This window comes from Glycine max, chromosome 14, assembly GCF_000004515.6.
Source record: "Glycine max cultivar Williams 82 chromosome 14, Glycine_max_v4.0, whole genome shotgun sequence".
NCBI lineage: Eukaryota > Viridiplantae > Streptophyta > Magnoliopsida > Fabales > Fabaceae > Glycine > Glycine max.
In genome coordinates, this window is record NC_038250.2 from 10,605,996 (window position 1) to 10,626,746 (window position 20,751).

General features: G+C 39.7%; 1 protein-coding gene across 1 annotated transcript; it reads right to left on the reverse strand.

Annotated features, from left to right (window-relative positions):
• Window positions 1–13,406: 13,406 nt before the first annotated feature.
• On the reverse strand, window positions 13,407–15,323 carry LOC112999304 (uncharacterized). The gene is given in 5 exon segments (XM_026125321.2): window positions 13,407–13,611; window positions 13,613–13,755; window positions 13,758–13,916; window positions 14,243–14,406; window positions 14,655–15,323. Coding segments are annotated over 5 exon segments (807 nt in total). The 5' UTR covers window positions 14,791–15,323.
• Between the last annotated feature and the right edge of the window lie 5,428 nt (window positions 15,324–20,751).

Below are 20,751 nucleotides of genomic sequence, written 5' to 3' on the forward strand. Positions count from 1 at the left end.
AATAGAGTATGTGAAGTGAGATTCTTTTGTGGAGCTGCTAAGCCGATGTGATGACGTTGGGATTATTTTGGGAGAGAGTTGTGTTTTGTTAATCAACTCCTCCATAGTTGGTTCTATAATTCTTTTCGAATTGAGGATGTAAATCACAGATTTAATTATATGTATGAACTAATTTACTTTTCGTTATATGAATGATGTGTACCAAGTTAATATATATATATATATATATATATATATATATATATATATATTCATTTAAGTAATTGTGCGTTGTTTGGTGAATGTATATCACAAAAAATTTACGTGATTTAGGGTAGTGATATTGTAGCGACAAGGTGGGTTGTTACACCTTTCATCCAGCCTGATCGTGAAATCTCCAGCGGGTTGAACCTCTCTCAGGTTTATTGTCTCCTGGACCAAGAAATGTGTGTCGCGTCGGTTGAACTCAAGAGTAGTTTGAGTGTTTTCCTTTCTATGTGCGTCTTCGATGGTCTTGTTTAGTATTTTCATACAAACTTTGCCAGATGTAAGCATTGTTGCAGTTTTTCTCCTTCTTTCATTGAACAATGCATTACACCTTACATATGTTGATTTTACTAACGCACCTATTGGCAGATTTCTTGATTTCTTCAGTATCGAATTAATCAACTCAGCAAAATTAGTGGTCATGTGCCCCTATCGTTGGCCACCATTCCATGTGACAGTCCATTTTTCTCGCAGAATCTTGTTGAGCCAATTAATTGCTCAATCGACATATGTTTCCTCCCTTAAATTATTGTAGTAGTAATTGAATGTAGGCTTCGTCCTTGCATATGTTGAGTAGTTATAAACATACAATTTCAATATAGTGAATAATACAAAATGAAGTGATATTTTATATGAAGAGAAAAAAGTTTGGCACTCACCCATATTGATAATTAATTTTTTTATGGGATTATTCTTGTACCTCTTCATGTAATTTTATGCTATGTGTCGAATACAAAACACATGCATAGAATTATGTGTCGTCCATGCACTATCACGTCTTGAGTAGGCACTTTTGATTGACTTGTGCCTCTCTAAAATCAAACACACACCATGTTATGGGGTGACATGGCTTTTTAAATTTTGGGGGAAGAAAAGTCATGCTCCCGTTGATTCACTCTCAACAACAACAAAGGCTATTGGAAGGATTTTATTGTTGTCATCTTGTGCAATTGGCATAAGGAGGGTCCCCTTGTACTTATCGTACAACTGTGTTCTATTGACTTGAACTATGGGCTTACAATATTTAAACTCATTGATAATGGTTTGAAACTCCAAAAAAGATGATGGAACATGACAAAACCCTCTACTGCTTGACGTTCTTGTTATGGCATTGGCAGTGTTTCCTTCTCCATGACCATACTAGGAAGAAATTGCTGGATAGCTTGCAACAATCTCGGTAAATTGTTGTACGATCTTTCCCAGTTGTCGTAGATGTTTTCAATAGCCTTTTGCTTTGCGGTACGTGTTGGTGTATCGTTCAGTGCTTTTGATATGTGCTATCAAGGCTAGCACTAAAGTTGACGAATCATTTTCAATCAAGTTATGAATTCTTTTACTGATGAGTTATTTCCCACTGCTTACTTACAAGGATGTATGATGCCCTGCACCTCCAAGCACAACTATCGTCATCATAAATGACAATTAATTTTGTTGGGTTCGATAGTTATGCCTTATAGTTAGCTCTTTTGCTCACATGATACTGCTGTAAAGCATGTTGAACTTCTTGGTTTTTCAGGAAACACATCCCTTCAATGAGAGTCCCCACCAGATGTTGGACTTCTTTGCGATCCAAGTTATGGCCATATTCAGAATCTTGAAAATTGGATTCTTCAAAATTTTGCATGTGTGGTGGTATGTAGTATAGTGGTACAATGTGATTGGTGGAACAAGCTCGATTTCTTCCTCATCATCTTCCTCCTAGGGTTGATTGTGTTGATCTTCATCTTCGTCCTTACTAAAGGGACCGAGTTCTTCGTTAGGTAAGCCTGGCTCTATTGTAAACTCAAGCTTGTTTGGTCGGGTTGATGAGGAAGGCTTTATTGCAAGGGTACTCAAGTACGAGTAAGGTTGATCCTCAGTAGCATCAAATGTTTGAGTCAAAAAAATTGGTGGAAAATGGTGCAAAAAGAAGTTGGGTAAAAGAAGACGTGTTTGGTTTAACTATATTTTGTTCTGGCTGGGTTAAAGCAAAAGTGTCTTGCGTTGCATCAGATGTGTGTGAATAATGGGATTAAGGATAATATTGTGGTTGATGAGGTACTGGTTCGGGGTTCAGGGTTCAGGGTAGGAAATGTATTGCACTTGATGTTTGCATAAAATTCATAGCATTGAAGAATCTTAGTATGACCAATAAAAAAAATCATACCTTTCACGTCTCTGTTGTCAACAAGTTGGACTGCTACAAATTTCAGCATCCCGCGCCCTATTAATTGTGGGTATTGGAATGAAATATTGTATACTTGGTCCAATGGTTGAAGACGAAACCTTTCGTGGATTTTTCTTTTCAAGGTTTCAAGTGTGAGGCCTCGCTTTGTTTGAAAGAACAATGGGTGGGGCTTTGAAATGTATCCCCTTCATCTGTTTTGATTATTTGACCATCATAGTGCACTAACCATTTGACAGATAAGGAACATATGTTATGTAATAGACAAAGAATAGTGAAACAAATGTGACAAAGGATTTGTGTTTGCAAACTTAGAAGAAAGTAATAAAGGAAGGAAGTTTTCTATGGATGTGTTAAATGAAGGTGGATATGAGTTCTATATATAGGGGTTAGGGTTAAGGCATTACAACCAAAGGTTAGGGTTAGGGTTTCGAGCATTGGATTCCCTGACGTAAATAGATGAGGGTCTGAAGCATTGGATTTCCTGACATGAATAAATGAGGGTCTGAAATAAATTGGACTTGTGAGTGAGAGAGAAAAAAAAAGAAAACAAGTAACATTAGAGAAAAGAAGTTTTGTCTCCTCTTAAGTGTAGGGTTCGAGGTTAGAGTTAAGGGTTTACAACCTAAGTTTAGGGTTAGGGTTTTGAGCATTGGATTCCCTGACGTGAATAGATGTGAGTCTGAAGCATTGGATTCCCTGACATGAATAGATGAGGGTCTGAAGTATTGGATTCCCTAACATGAATAGATTGAACCTGTGAGTGAGAGTAAAAAAAAGAAAACAAGTAACAAGAAAAAATTACTAAGACTTGAAGATTTCAATCCATGATAGCAACTTTGGACACTTACTTTGTTATTTGTATAAGGTTTTTTGATTAAAATAATGTTTCATTCTCATAGTTTTCATGTTAGTAAAGACATAAGACAACTTTTAGGTATGGATTCGGCCCTAAAATGCATGAACGAAGTGGCCAAAAACAAGGAAAAGTTACTAAGACTTTAAGATTTCAATCCATGAGAGCAACTTTTGGCAATTAGATTGTTATTTGCATGAGGTGTTTTGGTTAAAGTAATGCTTCACTCTCATAGTTTTCATGTCAATAAAGTCATTAAAATAACTTTTGAGTCTCGATCCGGCCCTCAAATGCATTCAACAATTAGGCCAAAAAACAAGAAAAAATTAGTAACACTTTAATATTTGAGTCCATGATGGCAAGTTTGGGCACTTAGATTTTTATTTGTATCAACTATTTTTGTTAAAATAATGTTACATTCTCATAGTTTTCATGTCAATAAAGTCATTAAGACAACTTTTGGGTCTCGATTCAACCCTCAAATGCATTCAAGAATTAGGGCAAAAAGAAGAAAAAATTACTAACACTTGAACATTTCAATCAATACTTCAAACTTTTGGCATTAAAACACATGACAACAACTCAAAAACACAACAATGAAAAACACACATATGAGTCCTACAAATCATTAAATAATAACATAGAAATCAAATAAATTAGGAGTAGGAGGGTTCTTTAAAACTCGATTCAAGGTTTATTGCTTCATTGAGGTATTCATCCAAACCCTCCAAATTGAAAGAGATGGCAGGAATTGGTGGTGGATGTGCACATGTTTATGTGGGCTAGTCTGTGGTGGTAATATATACCTCCAGACATGTGAGCTTAGAGATGCCTGTGAACATGGAAAACATAGTCATTACATCCTCTTCATCGTGCAACATTCAACCAAGGGTTGAGCGCTAGCCGTCATATTCACTTGCAAATAGGTAAACAAAATATTTTCACTCAAACAAAGTCCATTTTTTTGTAATGTATTTGTCACTAACATACATTTCACTAGATGGAGGGGTAGAGGCCTATGATTTTCTAGAACCCCAAGTGGTGATGTCATAGGCTATAGGTCAATATTCGACAACATGCGTAACGAGAAGGTTGAATCCTTTGTTTATTTATTTATTCAAATGTTAATTTCATTGTTTTTAAAATTACTAACACAAATTAATTTTTCAGTTCCATTGGATACCTTACAGAGGATTTGAGTAATTTTTTTTCCAAAAAATGCATACAAGGATTCCAAAATATGGAGTGCTTATGTAACTTTAATCTGTTTTCCAGTGGTAGTATAGCATTAGACTGACGAGGTGATGCTCCAGACTTTGTCAAGACATACCAAATCTACCACATAATCTTGACAAAGTCCATCATACTGACATGAGAGGACATAGTGACACAAATTGGGCAGAGGAACATCAACGATGGATTAATTGGTACTAAGCAAATTCTAGAAAAGATTGAACATATGAGCCACTACATTAATTGGTACTAAGCAAATTCAAAAATTTTCCTAACACGGTTTGGAACTTATCCAAATGTTGCTGCCACATCTCATTTAGCTCCAGACATGGAAACTAAACAACTTCTTCCACAACAAAGTTCAACAGTGGTTTCCATCATGCATAATGAAGGACTAATTAGAAATACAACAAATATTCAATTTACGTCTCGAAGAACTCACATGACGCTTCTTCTTTAAATCCTGGATGGGTGATCACTTGTAGGGATGACATAATGTTAATCCATGTTCCACACGACCAAGGTAGAATAAAAAATAAGAAATGTATTTCTTTTTTTTTTTTTTATATAATAGTTTCTCATTCGTTCATAAATTCACTCGACCACTTGTTAGTCTTGCTACATGACACATGTCTAGGGTGAAGTTGAAGCAGACACGATCAAGTAAAGTCGACTTCACAAGTGATTCAACATACCATATATATGGATGGGAATAAAAAAGGAGAGAAGGGTCTCACCCAAGTGGCTCTCGCAAGGTAACGACTTCAAACTCAAAAAAAGAATGTTCTTCTCCAAGGCACGAGTCAAAGAAAATGTTGTATTGTATGTATTGCAAGACCCGTCGATAAGCTAAGGCTATGACATGAAGGAAGGCTAGAAGAACTTTGACTGACTGCAATTCATTCCAAGCACATGTACAAGAATTGGGTTAACAAAAGGGGCTCAAACTACAAGGATTTGATACCTGGCTTCTCTTGGTATGATAAGTTGGTTGTTTCCTAAATTTTGGTTTCTTCATTGTTAGTTTCAGGAACAATGAAATGAACATAATACATTTTCTCTTAGTTTTTTTTGTTAATTCTGACACACGTTTATGGAGGAATGGTAGGTGAATCACCATACATAGATAAGTAGACGAAACTGGCTTCCCCTAATTGATAGATGTAATAGTTCCACGAATTAGTAACAGAAGAGAACACCCAACTAAACCTTAGTTTGCTACATCTTATATCCAAGTTCCGAATTCAGATCCACCAATCGAAAGAAGGCGGTAGACACAAAATGACTCAAAGAATTACATAGAAAAGAACCAGGCCACTGGAGTAGAAATTGGAAAGAAAATGGCATTGAGAAAAGATCCAAGAGGAAGTAGGTTTGCGGTGAGCCCCGCCTAGTGAAGACGACCAACGTATGGTAGTGCCAGTTCTTTGACATGCCCAGGTTATCCCTTATGACTAAGTGACGAAAGCTTGAACTCGAGTGAAATCTTGTCCGAGTTTAGAAAAAAGTGGAACGAGAAAACGTACTTTTTATTCCGGAACACTAGTTCCTTGGGCTTAGGGATCTAGTCCCAGTCCCACTTCAAGCATGTCCTCTTTGCTTTCTAGGAGATTGAGTTGGAGTTTCATTCGCCAGTTAGATTCCTTCTGAAAAGAAGGCAGTTGGAAAGCTCGGGATCTATACAGTTGAATAGATAGACACGAAAGCGACATGTTCAATCTTTCATTAAAAGGTCTTTGGATAGGGTAAGTTAGATCTTTTCATGCTTATGAGTAAGGGACGGTCTCTTTTACACTTGTGAATATGGTGAAGGTCCTAGGATACATCTTTTCTTTTCAACAAGCCTTGCAACCAGTCTTCTCTTTCATTCTGATGTAGCAGATAAACTTTAGAGTCTTGTGAACAAGGAAGCTGACAATATCAACTTCCTTACTTACGATATAATAAACTTATACACCATCTACAGGCTTTAAAGAAGAAGCACCTACCTATAGGAGGGGCTGGTTCACGGTAATGAATGGTGGTATTGGTCGGGGAAAGCACAACACTCGTTCCCACAGCTAAATAAGGAAGATGCACAGAAAGAGCTTCTATTGCTATTGAATCCCCTTCTAATATCAGTGCTACAGAACCAGTAGCAAGACGCAAGGTTTAGAATCCACTAAGGGAAGGGAAAGCTGACAAGGATGGGAATGAGGATGGCATAAAATCATCTATCATTTCCGCTTGAATAAGCCTTGCTATAGAATCAGATGTGAGGGAGGAAGCATCCAATTGAAATTCAAAGGCATATCCCTTTTATAAGGAACTTTTTGCCCCCAATCCCTTCACTATTTAGTAGATAGAGTCAGACTTTCTTCATAAGGAATCAGACTAAGAGGATTTCAATTCCATTTCCAGTGAGCAGATCCAATAAGACAGTAGACTTTCATGCTCTTTCTATTTATTTACAATAACTGAGAGTCACTCAATTGAGTAGGCACGTATAGGGCAATGCCTTCTACTTTTTTCGAAAATAGGAAAAGACCAGTCCTTCTACATCTCAAGGGCATGCCCTATAGACCTAGTCTATTGGCTATAGCTACAGCTATGACTGACCAATAAATTGAAATCTCTAACTAAAAAAAAAGTCCCAGGGCTTATTCCCTTTTCAAGGTCTTGTAGCTAGACTGATCCAGTCATCTATATCTCGTTTCGCCCCTTTGGCTCTCTTGCTTAGTATCCCAGTCCAAGATCTTATTGAAAGATAAAGCCACAACTTCTTCAAATTCAATAGCAAAGGATATTCACTCGGCTACTCCATCTTCTCTCTTTCACTCCTTCAAGGCCTCTTTCAAGCTAAGAAGACTCCTTTCAAGGTTATCCTTATTCTTATCTATAGATCGGTGTTGTTCACTTCTCTGTCAAAAGTGTGTATTCTTTTATTGTAGCTAATTACAAATCTCAATCAGTCTTGTTTGTACACCAATCCCAATGGCAAATTCAGCTCTTAAGCCTGGAACTTAATCAAAAAGAAATTCTCTTTTGACTCTCCCCGACCAATCTTTACATTAGTGGGCAGACACCGCCCCAATCCTAAAATAGGAATGAATCTTTCAATTGCAGTCAACCACAAGATAAAGAAAGCAATTGAAGCAAGCATTAGTAGTATCCCCCTTCCTTTGTTGTGGGTCCCCCTCCCTTAATTATTTATTTAGAATACCTCTTTGGCTATCAACTCTAAGAGTAAAGTGGTGGTAAGATATGGAGGTTTTTATCTAGAGCTTTGAACTGACTGACCTATGATCATTTTGGGGGATTTATATAAATAGTTGGTGCGCTTGTTTGCTTCCAATCCTGATGTGAAGTCCTTACTCGCAATCCTAGGTAAGGTGTGGGTTTAGTATTCCAAGTAAAGGTTACGAAGTAAATGGACTGATTTTGATGGACTGACTTTCTCGCCTTTTCTCAGTAACCTCTATCTCACTTATTGACCTATAATCTGAGGTTACACCAGTCAGCTTACTTAAACCTATAGTGGAAACACCTTATTCCACTACGTATTTGTCTGTCTGTTTAAAGTTAAAGAAAGAAATTGCTTAGATAAAAGAGTCAATCTTTCTTATTGTTTTTTCAAGTAGTTTGCTTGGATCGAATAAGCCACACCTAATAAAGCTTAGCCCTGTGTAGGCCGAAATGGTCTCGCGAAGCCGGTCACCATACGCCTATGATCCTATCTGACTATTAAGGACTTTGATCTTCTTTTGTTCAATTATGCGTGCTTTGCTTAACACATGCAATTCTTCTTTTTCCTTTAGCTGTTTCATTAAGGAGACTTGGAAACCATCGTTGACATTTAGGTGAGAATAGAGTGAGGGTGATAAGCTAAAGCCTATCATTCTATTATAAAAAAATTTTCATTAGCCGGTAAAAAGGATAGAGTAAAAAAGGGGAGAAACCTCTCAACCAGTGGGTTGGTGCCAGACACATCCATCTTATTTTCATATACATTCTCGTCTTACTTACCTTCTGCATTGGCTGATAAAGATTGTAATCCCGAATGAATGGAACTTTCGCCACTTTCCCAACCAGAATAGAATGCAGCTCGATCCGACTGAAAACCTTGAATATGATACTAATGCCTTTATTGGTTGGGCCTTTGCCTTTGATGCCTCACCACTTTCAGATTAAAGTGCTAGTTTTCTTAAAATGTCGATCCAGAAAGATAGAGCATCTTTCCCCCAACCCGGATAAGAGTAAGAAGTAAGGCCTGTGTCTATGTCTATCCATCTTATAATTTGAATCCAAGCTATACCTACAAGCCTATTTTTGTCTTGTTTAGTCGGTGAAAAAAGGACTTCCCCAAGGCGGATGCGATATCGGACCTTGTAAGCAAAGTCTTCGACCCTGGTTGTTCTTATCCGATAGGGCGGGCAACTCAAACTAGGGAAATGGCAGGCAACCACGAAGTTGAGGCATGGATTTATTCTTGCTTCGGGACCAGCTCCTTGAACCTAGCTTCGACATATAACTTTTCCAATTGCAAAAGGTAGTCGAGCCTAGCTTTTAATAGATCCCATTGCTTATCTTGTGCAATTTCGAATAAGATAGAGTTACAGGTTCCGAAGCCAGTCTATGCAGGAATCAGACAGGAAACAATCAAGAAGCTGCCTGTCAGGTAACAGATAGGATACTCTGCCAGGCCAGTCTTCTATTCCAATAGCTATTAGTAGACAGAATCCAGTCAAAGTAAGCTTGATTTTAGTATGAATCTTTCATATGTGAGTTAGTATTCCATACCCAATTCTCTCACATGATTGAGACTATCCTACTCCCCTTGGTCAACTATTTGAGTATAAAGAACCAAAACAAGAAATCAGGGTGGTGGGTTAGGATAGACTTTCTAGTTACCTTTTTGATCTAGCTTTGCTTGTTGAACTGTGCTACCAATTCTTGATCTAGGAATAACAGAAGAAAATTCAGGTTACTATCTCGCTTTGAGTGCTACCTAAGTAACTTTTAAGGTACTCAAAGAAGAGTGGAAAGATTCCTAGAAAGTAAACTCCCTCCGATTTCATATAGCAAGAAAGAAAGATGAATTCTATCTGACTATTGTCTCTTATTAAGCTATATAGGTTATGAAAAACCAGCGCCCAAAGGTGCTTAATTAAAGCCGGTCAACGTCTGGTGGAGTAGGAAGCTATAACTTACTGAAAAAGGCCTCATTTGCTCAGAAAATGGATAGTCTTCCTATCATAGTTGGACAGCTTATCAAAGGGTTTCTTCAAAGAATGCTTTCAAGCTAGGAATTTAAGCACAGATAGCTTTATTTGACAATTAGTCGGAAGTCGAGTATGCATATTTAACATAAACTAAGGTGCTGGGTAGATCGTAGATTGCCGGGTATGAATTAGATTCTAAGTCTGAGAATGCCCATGAAGAGGGTCTTATTACAGAATATGTTGTTTTGAAACTAGCCCTAGACAGATCATTGCTAAGAAGAGAGCAGAGAAAGCTTTTCTTGCTAATCAGGTGCTATCATTGTATTATAATGATTATCCCGTTTTCCTTTCTACTTGAAAGTTTTCTTTTCACCCTATTATAGCAGTTGATCTGCGACGCAAGCAAGTAAGCAACAATCTCACCCCTTAAGCTTACTCCTTATAGCAGTAGATGTGCGACACATGTCTTCATATATTAGATCAGAACTGACCTTCCTCTCAATCTGAATCGACTAGCTCGTGCTATTAATATATCATCACTCTCATGCATAGAATAGCTACGAGCTGTTGTAAACACTTTTGCGCACTGTATCACGAGCACACTATCGAGTCCTATGAGTACACTAAGGAGATAGGAACTATGAGTAGAAATCAGTAGTCACTCTTCAAGTTTTCTAAAGATATAGCATCTAAAAATAGAAAGAGAGAGATAATCAGTCTCTTAAGTGGATGAGAATCTTATGTCAAAAGGACGGGACTATACTAAAGTGAAGATAGGACTTCATTCAGTTTGCGGGACCATTCTATCGAACCTGTGGATTTCCAGGTCACCTCTAGTCTTAGGATGATCTCTTTTGATTCTTGATAGCTCTGCCATATTTTATGATCCAATTCCATACCGAGATGGATTCTCTTCTACCCGGGAATTCTAGTTTGGCATTAGGGTAGCCATCTATTTGAAGACTACTCTCTTTTAATATAGTCTATGATCGATCAAGCGAGACATGTCATGAGCTTGAATTTCGTCAAACCTTCCTTTACCTTCTTTCTTTTTTTTTTCTAAGAATTAGTATTCTTGCATAGAGAGAAGGTTAGCTAACTAGGCTCAGGTCAGTACTAGAGGACAAGCCGAGAAGAGAGAGAGTCTACAGGCAGACAGTGGGAGATATGATCCTCGTTCTCGAGAGGCAGATCCAAAGGCATTTGCTTACTTCGGTGTAGCATATATAGCGGCATACCCCTTTGACCTAGGTGGAAAAGAGATCCATTGAAACCCACCATAAGTATCTAGGGAGACAACTATGGATACAAATTTACCATAAGCAAAAGTGGCTACTGAGGCGAAGGCAAATATTCCATTCCAAAAAAAGAAATGGAAATTAAAAAAAAGGTCTGATCAAATATTTTGCTTTCTTGTTGTCTTGAATTGTTATAGAGCGGCTTTCTATTTATATAAGGTATAGTTGGTAGGATGAAGTGGGATGTGAAGCCTTAGTGGATATAACAAGTGTGCCAAGGATGCTGCTCGGGCGTAGTAGGTTTGGACGCCTAGCATGAAACAACCTTCTCTGGTAACGGCACTATACCTTAGTATAGTATCTCTCTAGCTTCCAGTCTATATAAAAAAAACGTAGTTAGTAGAGGTCAGTCTGTCTGGCATTCCCTCGCGTAAAGGGCGACTTTGGCATTGGCTCTCTCTCGTTAGGTAATTAACGAGGCGAAAACAACTCTCTCGGAAGTCAGTTTCCCCGCCATCTTAGTGGGACTAGTCTAATAAACTTTCACTTCAACTGCCTTACTCTAACAAGTAAGCAAGTCAACTACCAAGACTCATATTTTTTTTTTTGTTGTGGTAACGCCTTTCTAGAATTATGTTTAATGTCCCTTTCTTTATGATTATGACTTTCTCAATCAGTGCCTCCGGTTGGTAGCCGGGCTCCGAGACATTACTACCACGGCTATTATCGACCCGAGCCCAAAGAAGGAAAAGAACGAACTAAAGCGAGGAGTTCATTGGCCATACATAGTGAATGGGGATGGGGGTCAATCTCTTTCATGACCCAAGGCCCTAGTGTGTTACCTTGTTAGCATTTCTAGAACAAATTAAGTAGGGTTGGTTTTTCGATATGGAAACATAAAAGTTAGTTGGTTGTAGTTGAGATGGCTAACCACTATTTTAATCGTGAGAGATAAGTCATTCAGAACCTGCTGGCTACAATCTAGAACCGGTAGAAGTTCCCCACGCTGATCCCCTAACGTGAGGCACTTCGAAGTGCCAATCATTCTTGAGCAAGTTTGGTAATATTGTGAGAAGGGGAAAGGGGGGCTTTGCGCTCACTTTTTAGAAATTGAAGAAATTTATTCCAGTGTCACAAAGAACATTATGTCTCACGATCTAGAAATATCTGCGAAGATTTCTATTGAAACCCTTCGTGTATGGGTGGAGGATATAAAGGAGAACCTTAATCCCCTAAAATCCCTCATTAGGGAACACCTGTAAGATGAGTCTGCCGCTTAATTTCATAACAGAGCTGGGAATAACGGCTGGCATAGAAGTCTCTCGCACGCAAGGAGATGCATTTCTGGTACTAGACAAGCTCTATTGGAATAATCTCTTTCTTATTTTTTCCTTTTTACCCATGACGACTAGGAACGGGAAAATAAAAAATTTCACTTTGAATTTCGGACCTCAACATCCTACTGCTCATGGTGTTTCACGACCAGTATTCGAAATGAATGGAGAAGTTGTGGAACATGCAAAACCACATATTGGATCACTCTAGTGCAGCACAAAGCTGCTGACGTCGAGCCGGCTCCTATGCCGCTAGTTATGCCCTGCTTGGTCCTTCGGCATGGTGGAGGTCTCATAGCTCGTCATGAGCATCGAGCTAAGAGGTGGTTGAGCAACTTAAGCAAACCACCATACCTTACTACAACATAAGGATAGAAGGGAAAAGGTTATGAAGGTGGCCTCATTATCCACACCTCTAATAAGATGAATGGAGGACCGATCGACCTAGGTTTTTATGAGCGTTGGCGAGTCCTGGAGTGCCTGTCAAGGGTGCTAACGCATACCCCAGGGTGATCATCACCACTTGCACCTCACATCTCGACACAAAAAAATGTGTAACCTGCCTGTTGTCTCATTGAACTACATTTGTTCCTGTAATCCATAGCCTAACTGAATGCAATAGTGAGGGACAACCCACCCATACATAGCTAGCAGGGAGGATGGCACTACTGGCAAAGATCATTCGGCCAGTGTCGGGGGAGCACAACATCGGTAGGAAAGGGAGCCAGGATGGTGGAAGAGCCAGGGGGCCGGGTCATTTGACAGAATTGGAAGGCTTTTCCCCTATTAGAGAAGGCCCTCTGAAGTCAAGGGGAAGTGCATTAGTTCTTGGAAAAAGAGGGAGCAAGCCTATAAAAAAATGAATAAAAGTGAATTCAATGAATAGATAAAGTCAATGGTATGACAAACAGCACTGCCTACACACGAATTAGCTTTCGAGGTCGAGAAGTCTCAATTTCACTACAGGATTTGTGAATCAATTTTGGGCTAGGCCACCTCGAATGGCGTGAGCCGCATGCAGGGAGACCCACACGTACAGTTTTAGGGGGATCTAGTCAAAAGACTGGTCGATGCCCACCCAACTAGAGGGACTGAGGAATTAGTAGAGTGCAAAACTTATCTTCAAGCTTTACCTTATTTTGATCATTTAGAGGGTGATTGCGGAGTCACTGAATGAAGTCCTCCGTTTCTTTCGGAGGTGTTAACCTGTAGTGAGGCAAAGATGACTAAGTTACATATGGAATATGGCGATGACAACATCATGTCGTAGAAGGAGATAACAGGTGGAGCTAATGATCCACTAAGACTAACTTATCTACAACTTCATCCCCGAGCAGCTCAAATGGATGTGTGAATGCAAGATGCCAATGGAATGATAGGTCGGACAAAGGCTATGGCTGCTTCCTTCCCACCGCATCCTTCCTTGTGTGCCAGAGATATGAAGCGAGTGCACCATAAAAGAATGGGAACTGGGTCAATCTATTCTATGGCGAAGCATCCGAAGCATAAGTGCACACTCACACGACCTTTGCCGAGAGATAGAAGCATTATGTAGAATCGGTGAACTACACTTGCTTCTAGATAAATGTATGGAATAGAGGGCTCGTGGTACCTGCTACCTGCCCTTCCTCCTCTGCTTTGAGAATCGTGTGAACAGAGAGTGGGCAGAAGGGAATGAGGTCCTCATACAGAGTTGCACACTTACTTGAGCAGTGCGGAAGACTGGGGAATGGGTTAAGTAAACTCCCCTAGAGCCAAAAAAATAATACACGAAGCTTTACTTGGATAGGGCTTTGATTGCTATTTTTTTTCTTAGTGATTGGAAATTAGGGCGCCTGGGTATGTTACAAAAAGGGAAGGCAAAGGTAGTACTTTGAATAGTGAAACGAAGGGCTAAATAGTGCCAGTGATTCTCTGAGCCGGTTTGGATTTTCAATGCCTCGGGAAACTGGTTGAGATAGATTAGATGACAACACCTTTTTCCTCTCTTCCTTACCAGGAAGCCAATCTTAACTTATGGCCTTCACCTGCCGCCCGGCCCGGAAATAGAACCCAGCCCCCTTTTGATCCATTTATTTTTGCAAGTAGGGAGGGATCCAGAGCTAATCCTCCTGTATATTGCATAACCGAAAAAAGCTATAAGCAAAGTACCAAAGGCGTCCTCTGCCCGGTGACTAAGAAATTGGTTTGTGCTTTGAAGTGATGAGGTCGCAAAGAGGGAAGTAGGGCTCCTATTGAAAGGCTTCCCCCCCCCCCCCCTCAAAAGGCGACCATTTTTTAATACTAGTTGTTACGTTATGCTGCCATTTTTCCAATATCATTGAATAGCATGGCCTGTCTGGGGCTAAGGTAACTTAAGTGGGAGAGTCGTGTTATAAGTGACCTTATTGCACGGTTCAGAGAACACTTATGTATGTGATGCAAGTGAACATGTACGAAAAAGCTGTATCTAGGGTGAGTTCTTCGTTCCATCGTCAACCCTATCTATGTTTCTATGATGGCCCAAGAACATGCTCATTCTTCAGCCGTAGAGAGACTTTTGAATTGCGAGGTACCATTATGGGCTCAATATATACGAGTGTTATTCCGTGAAATAACTCGAATTTCAAATCATTTGCCTACTTTAACTACTCATGCTATGGATGTGGGAGCATCAACTCTGTCCCTATGGGCTTTTGAGGAGTGGGAGAAATTGTTGGAATTCTATGAAAGAGTCTCGGGAGCTAGGATGCATGCCAGTTTCATACGACCAGGTAGAGTGGCACAAGATCTGCCTCTTGGCTTATGTCAAGATATTGATTGCTTCACACACCAATTTGCGTCTTGTATCGACGAATTAGAAGAGGTGTCAACTGGCAACCGTATCTAGAAACAACGATTAGTGGATATTGGTACTATCACTGCACAACAAGCAAAGGATTGGGGATTCAGTGGTGTAATGTCAAGAGGTCGTGCGACATGAAGAAATTGATAGCAATATGGGGGGAGTTCCCATCTGGCAACAACGGTTCTACCTGACCCTACTTAAGCATGCATATTATGTCAGTGAAGACTTGGGGGACAATGTAAGTGAGCAAATGTGTGTAAGCCCAGTCAAACATGACTATTCTAGGCAGGGCGGGCCACCCACCTTTGAATGGTGTTGGTCCTACGGACCGTGAATGGATTTGCCTCTGGCCTTTGGGCATGTCGAAATCACATGACTTCATCAGGGTGGAGCATAGTCCGCCAAAATCGGCATAGCTTAGGTGCTATTGATAGAACATAGTAAGCCTATATTTCAGTTCTGTTACTCGACTAGAGGGCTTTCCCTCACATCCTACTCTTCATTATAGAAGGTTCTTTCTATCCAATATGGGGGAATCAACTTCATTCAATGCCAGCATCTCTCTCAACTAGAAGAAGATCTACTGCATTGCCAAGCTCCAACTCTGCTTTTAGCTTTAGTCGGTTGAGCGACTCTCCTCCTGGAGTTAGGAATCATCAAGAGATAAGAGAGACGTACTTAATAGCAAGGAAGTGGAATCAATCTCGTTTGCTATAGGATTCTTTCAATTTGGTAAACCCCTTTTTACTATAAAGTCAAATCTTAGTTTGAAACCCCGATACTTGCCACTTTAGCAGAGGCATCTTCCTGGCTTAGAAAAGATCCGCTAGAAATTCCCTTTGACTCCTAGTCAAGATTGTCTCTTTCTCCTATCCTAGTAGACTGGCGAGCATCTCTGAACCTTAAGAAGTGATTTTTAAAGAGGAGTACCGCTCAAGCTTCAATTCTGCTCATTTCCTTAGTTCTTCTTAGTAACTTTTAATGAATGGGGAGAGGAAGTAGGAAGACCTCCCTAGCCAACCTTACCTAAGGTCGAGCAGTTTGAAACTCTGATCCCTATCCTAAAGGTTAGTTTGAAACTCCCGGTCTAACAGCGTATTGTCCCATCTCCTAGCTCAAATTAAGAGCAATTTGGAATGAAACTTCCTACCTATTCCTATAGGTCGAGTGAGTTTTTGCTTCTCCGCTTTGAGTAGCCCTTTCTTACCATATATTGGATTCCCTTTCAAAAGATGTCGAGCCAAGATCAAGTGATTTTATTCCTCTAGTTAGGCATAGTCCGAATTCGCTCGTCAATGGTAGAAGTTGGTTTATCGGCTTAAGCCAGTCAATCTATCCAAAGAGCCTACCCTACGCCAAAAGAATCGATTATGCTCCAGGTGTGCTTTCCTCCTTTCCTTTCTTTTGCTTACCTGGGAATTCAAATAAGAATAGAAGGATGAGTTACTTGCATTATAGACTTTCTCAATTCGAGATGTTACCTTCAGACATGGAAATAGTTGAATATATAGTTTCTATGGGACTTTATATGACTCTAGCCGTCTACATTGCTTTTAGGGCTAGGCTCTGCTCCTTGCTCGAGCTACCGACTTTTATTTTTCATTCCTGTTGACTTATCCAAGTCCTTGAGAGCTTAGACGTCAGCGGGGAAGAACTCCGAAATCATTTCATCGATTCCTCCTCTCTTTCCCTCTTGGTTGATGGTTTCCAGTTGAAATTAATTGTTGGATAGCCCCTAGTTCAAGCTCTAAGTCAAGCATTCACACACCAAAGACCTCTTACCACGCTCCTAAGCCTAGGAAAGAAAAATCCCATTTGCCTAATACGTACTACTGTATTGCATATAATTTAGTAGCCCTTATTCCTCCACCAGCTTCTTCTTGGCATCAAGCTAGCCCTTATTCCTTGCATCAACAGGAAATCCCTCATAAAAAAAAGGCTACTGATAAGGCTGATTCAACAAGGGAAAAAAGGCATTCATTCAAACTGCTTCTATTCCTATGTTGACACCAAGAGAAAGAAGCAAGTCAAGCTGACTTCAAAGTTGTTTGGATTGAAAAGGTTTGGAGCAGGTCAAACAAGGAAGCGAAAACTTCTAAATCTACGCCATTGGGCGATCTCTCTTTTGGTCCGGTGGAAGTCAAAGTGGAAGTCGAGTCAACAAACGAACCCAGGAGCTAGATGCACTCCGAGTGGGGGAAGCTCAATTGAGAAGGAGAAGTCAGGGTCTTGTACTAGTAGCTTTATCCCGTAACCCCTAAGGAAAGCTCTTCAAGCCCTTGTTCCATTCCAGCGGATAGCACGCTAGATACTTCCTTTTCTATTGTCAGATATGGATTGTAAATAGCTATAAAATAACAAGCCATGAAGCCAATTGTCCTTCATTCTATTAGAGAGATGGAATATCTTGATTTCAAGGAAAGAAAAAGGACCATCCCAAACCTATCAGGAAAGGGGAAAGCAACAAGAATCTTTCTACCTTCACAGGTGAACCTGGAAATAATGATACTTGCATTTCCCTTCACTCATGCGAGCAATGGGGCGAAGAGTCACGAGCTCTTCATGCATAGAAGATAAAGATCTGGGTAAACCTCATCAACTTCATTCTTTGCCTGGGCGGTGCCATCATTTCTCCCCTACAATAAGGAAGGATTTCTTAAGAGGAATGATGAAAGAGGCTTGGTATTCAGTATCAAGAACTCACAAAGCCACTTTCGAAGGGAAAGTAAGGCCTTCTTTAGTTGTGTTAGCTTTATAAGCTTTTCTTCTATTGCATAAATGAAAGGTGTCTTTCCGCATATCAATTGACTAATTGGAATTTCTTTAGATGCTGGTGCGGACCAGTAGAGTAGTGCTTTTTTTCTTTAAGCCGGTAAGGTAATTCGCTGTCAAATCCATGTCGAAATGAATACGTAAAAGGAGAGACCATAGCTTACTCGAAAGGGAGTCCCACCTAACAATATGCTTCACTTCTAGTGGAAGGATCGCTAGTTCCTATCATCTGTCTTTTTGTATTAAATTAAAGACAAATAAGTTCTATTTCTATCGCTCGGGCACTCAGGTTAAGGTGAGTCTCTCCCTTTTTTACTGTCGGATTGTGAAAAACTACCACTTTCACCATTAAGACATGGACCAAATAGCATCCCCGGTTGATATTGGATATTGATAGGCTAACAAATTACATGCGGGTAGTAGTTTTAGATACTATTAAATAGTAATTTGCCTATATGCAAAGAATTAATGGTCAAGCAAGAAGCAACTTACCTTAGGGCAACTTGTCCTATTCCTTATACTCTTTATCTTTTCTCGAGACAATTGAAGTAATCATCTTCAATGAGATGGCCTAGTCCCTTTCAAACATACTATATTAATTCATATTTGTCAATCTCCAATAGTACTCAACAGTAGCTGACATTGATTCCTTTTAGTAGACGTAAGAAAGGCGAATCCCATGAGGTTGTTCGTGAGCAGAGAATTGCCGATAGGACCAATGTAGATGACTCGTTCATTCGAATAAGAATCATAGTAAACACCTTTATGGGGCATATTCTTTTGTGATTCTGGAAAGAGAGCTTTGGCTTTCTTCCCTCTTGAACAGAAAAGCAGACTCGAACTACTTGTCCTGCTAGATCGACTCGAGGACGATGAAACACTATGTAGAGAAGAAAGACTTGACGAGGTGCAATCCTTGTAACTAGGAAAGCCACAAATGGGGGAGGAGGATACGAAGATCACAAGAGTTTATTTCCCCAAGAGTCCGTAATCCCTCTGAGAAGCCCTGGGATGACACCCAGTAGTTATTGTCAAAGTCCATGTCTACAGGAAGTCAAATCTCGTGATCAAGCCTTTGAGTTATCTTGTTTTGGTTTTGGAAAGCAAGTCACAATCAGATCAGTTAAGATAGTTTTCAAGCCTTCTATTAGTTAAAGAGGTGACTAAGCAAGCCCTATTTCAGTCCTAAGGAAGTCATAAGTAAACTCTCTTGGCCAGTTAGTTGAAAAGCCAAGAGTGAAGCTGTCTAGTTCTTATCCTTGTTATTCCTATCATAATGCCTTAGCTTCCGCCTTCCCTTCTTAATCTCTTTCATTTCATGTCGATCCAACCGAGGCAAGGGAATAGGTGAATACAGTATATCCATACGAGAGACGTTTAATATCTTACTCGCGCTCGTACTCGAGGAGGTAATAGTTTCTCTAGGAGGGCTAAGGATAATTCCAAGGTAGGTAAAAAAAGAAATTAGGTAGATATCTTCCTTCCCTTATATCATTTTCTTTTATCTCTAGGCTGTAGCATTTGAAAGCCTTTTACATCAGTCCCATACTCTTTGACTATTAAGATGACTTCGCCCTTGGAGTTGTATTTTAAACAAACGAAAGCAGGTTCTTCACATCTTTTCTAGCTAGCAAGTGAAGTCAGTGAGCAAGCTTAGGAAAGTAGAGAACATGGAAAAGCATCCAACCAATCCAGTTTCACCAATCCTATTAGGCTATTTTGAAAAGCTAGCGAGCTTTAGGGCAAGGAAGTGAAATTGTTGATGCGGAGAATTCCCTCTTTCTCTTTAAAGGATCAAGAGTTTACCACGTACACAAAATTGAATGCTAGTTCGTACCCAAGGGATTAGATATTCCTAGATGGGCTTGTTCTTGAATGTGCAGGGATTAGGACTAAGAAGATTGCTGCCATTCCATTTAGGTAATGCAATTATGAATGCCCGATCAATAGCAATAGTCTTGTGGCACTTCTTAATGACTTTCCTGTTGAGCATGACTTTTGGAGGATTTGATATGGATGTCACTTGCCCTAGAATCATCAGTTTCCTAATCGAATATAATAGGACCGGTGCAGGCCAACTCAGAATAGAAAAAGCCCTTTCCTTTAGTAGGACGAGGTTTGCCTTTAGCCCTCTTGTTATTAGGAGTGGATTAGTAAGTGTCGATCCATTCTCTTGTTTCAGAAGCCGAGTAAAGGGCTCTTGCTAATACTATATCATATATTATTATTATGTGATGGTTACTTAAAAATATGAATATGAGAGTTTTATTAGGCCTACTATTTATTCTTTTTTGTGACAACGAGAGTGTTATCCAAATAACACACAATCATGTGTTTCATGAGGCAAACAAAGCATACCAAAATAGCCTTACTCACTTAGGGCACTTTGTTCGCCATCACTTTCTACAGGGTTCAATGCCATACATTTCCTCAAAGCTTTAGATCACGGATCTTCTTATGAAGTCCCAGACCACTATGCGATTCTGATACTTAGTATCCAAACTCCAGATGTTATCCCTTAAGGCATCTTGAGTTGTAGGGGGAGGGGGGGTGTTAAGCATATTGATTTGTTATATTCTGTATATAGTAAGTAGGTGTTATTGTATATATCACTTTCCTTTTATGGATGGAATCGAGAGGGAAGAAAGATTTTGGTTTCAGAGGCTTGATCAAGTTTGTTCATGGATCATCAACAAATCCATAAATGTTTCTTTATATTGTCACCACAGAAAAGGTTCAGGTAAGGAGAACTCTTATATTAGATTCTAAAGTTTTAGAGAGTTTTTTTTAAAACCCATCTCCACCTATTTGTGCCCTTCCTCCCAAAAGCATTTTGGCATCTGTTATTCCTAGTCTCACATGTGAAGCAAAGTAGGACAA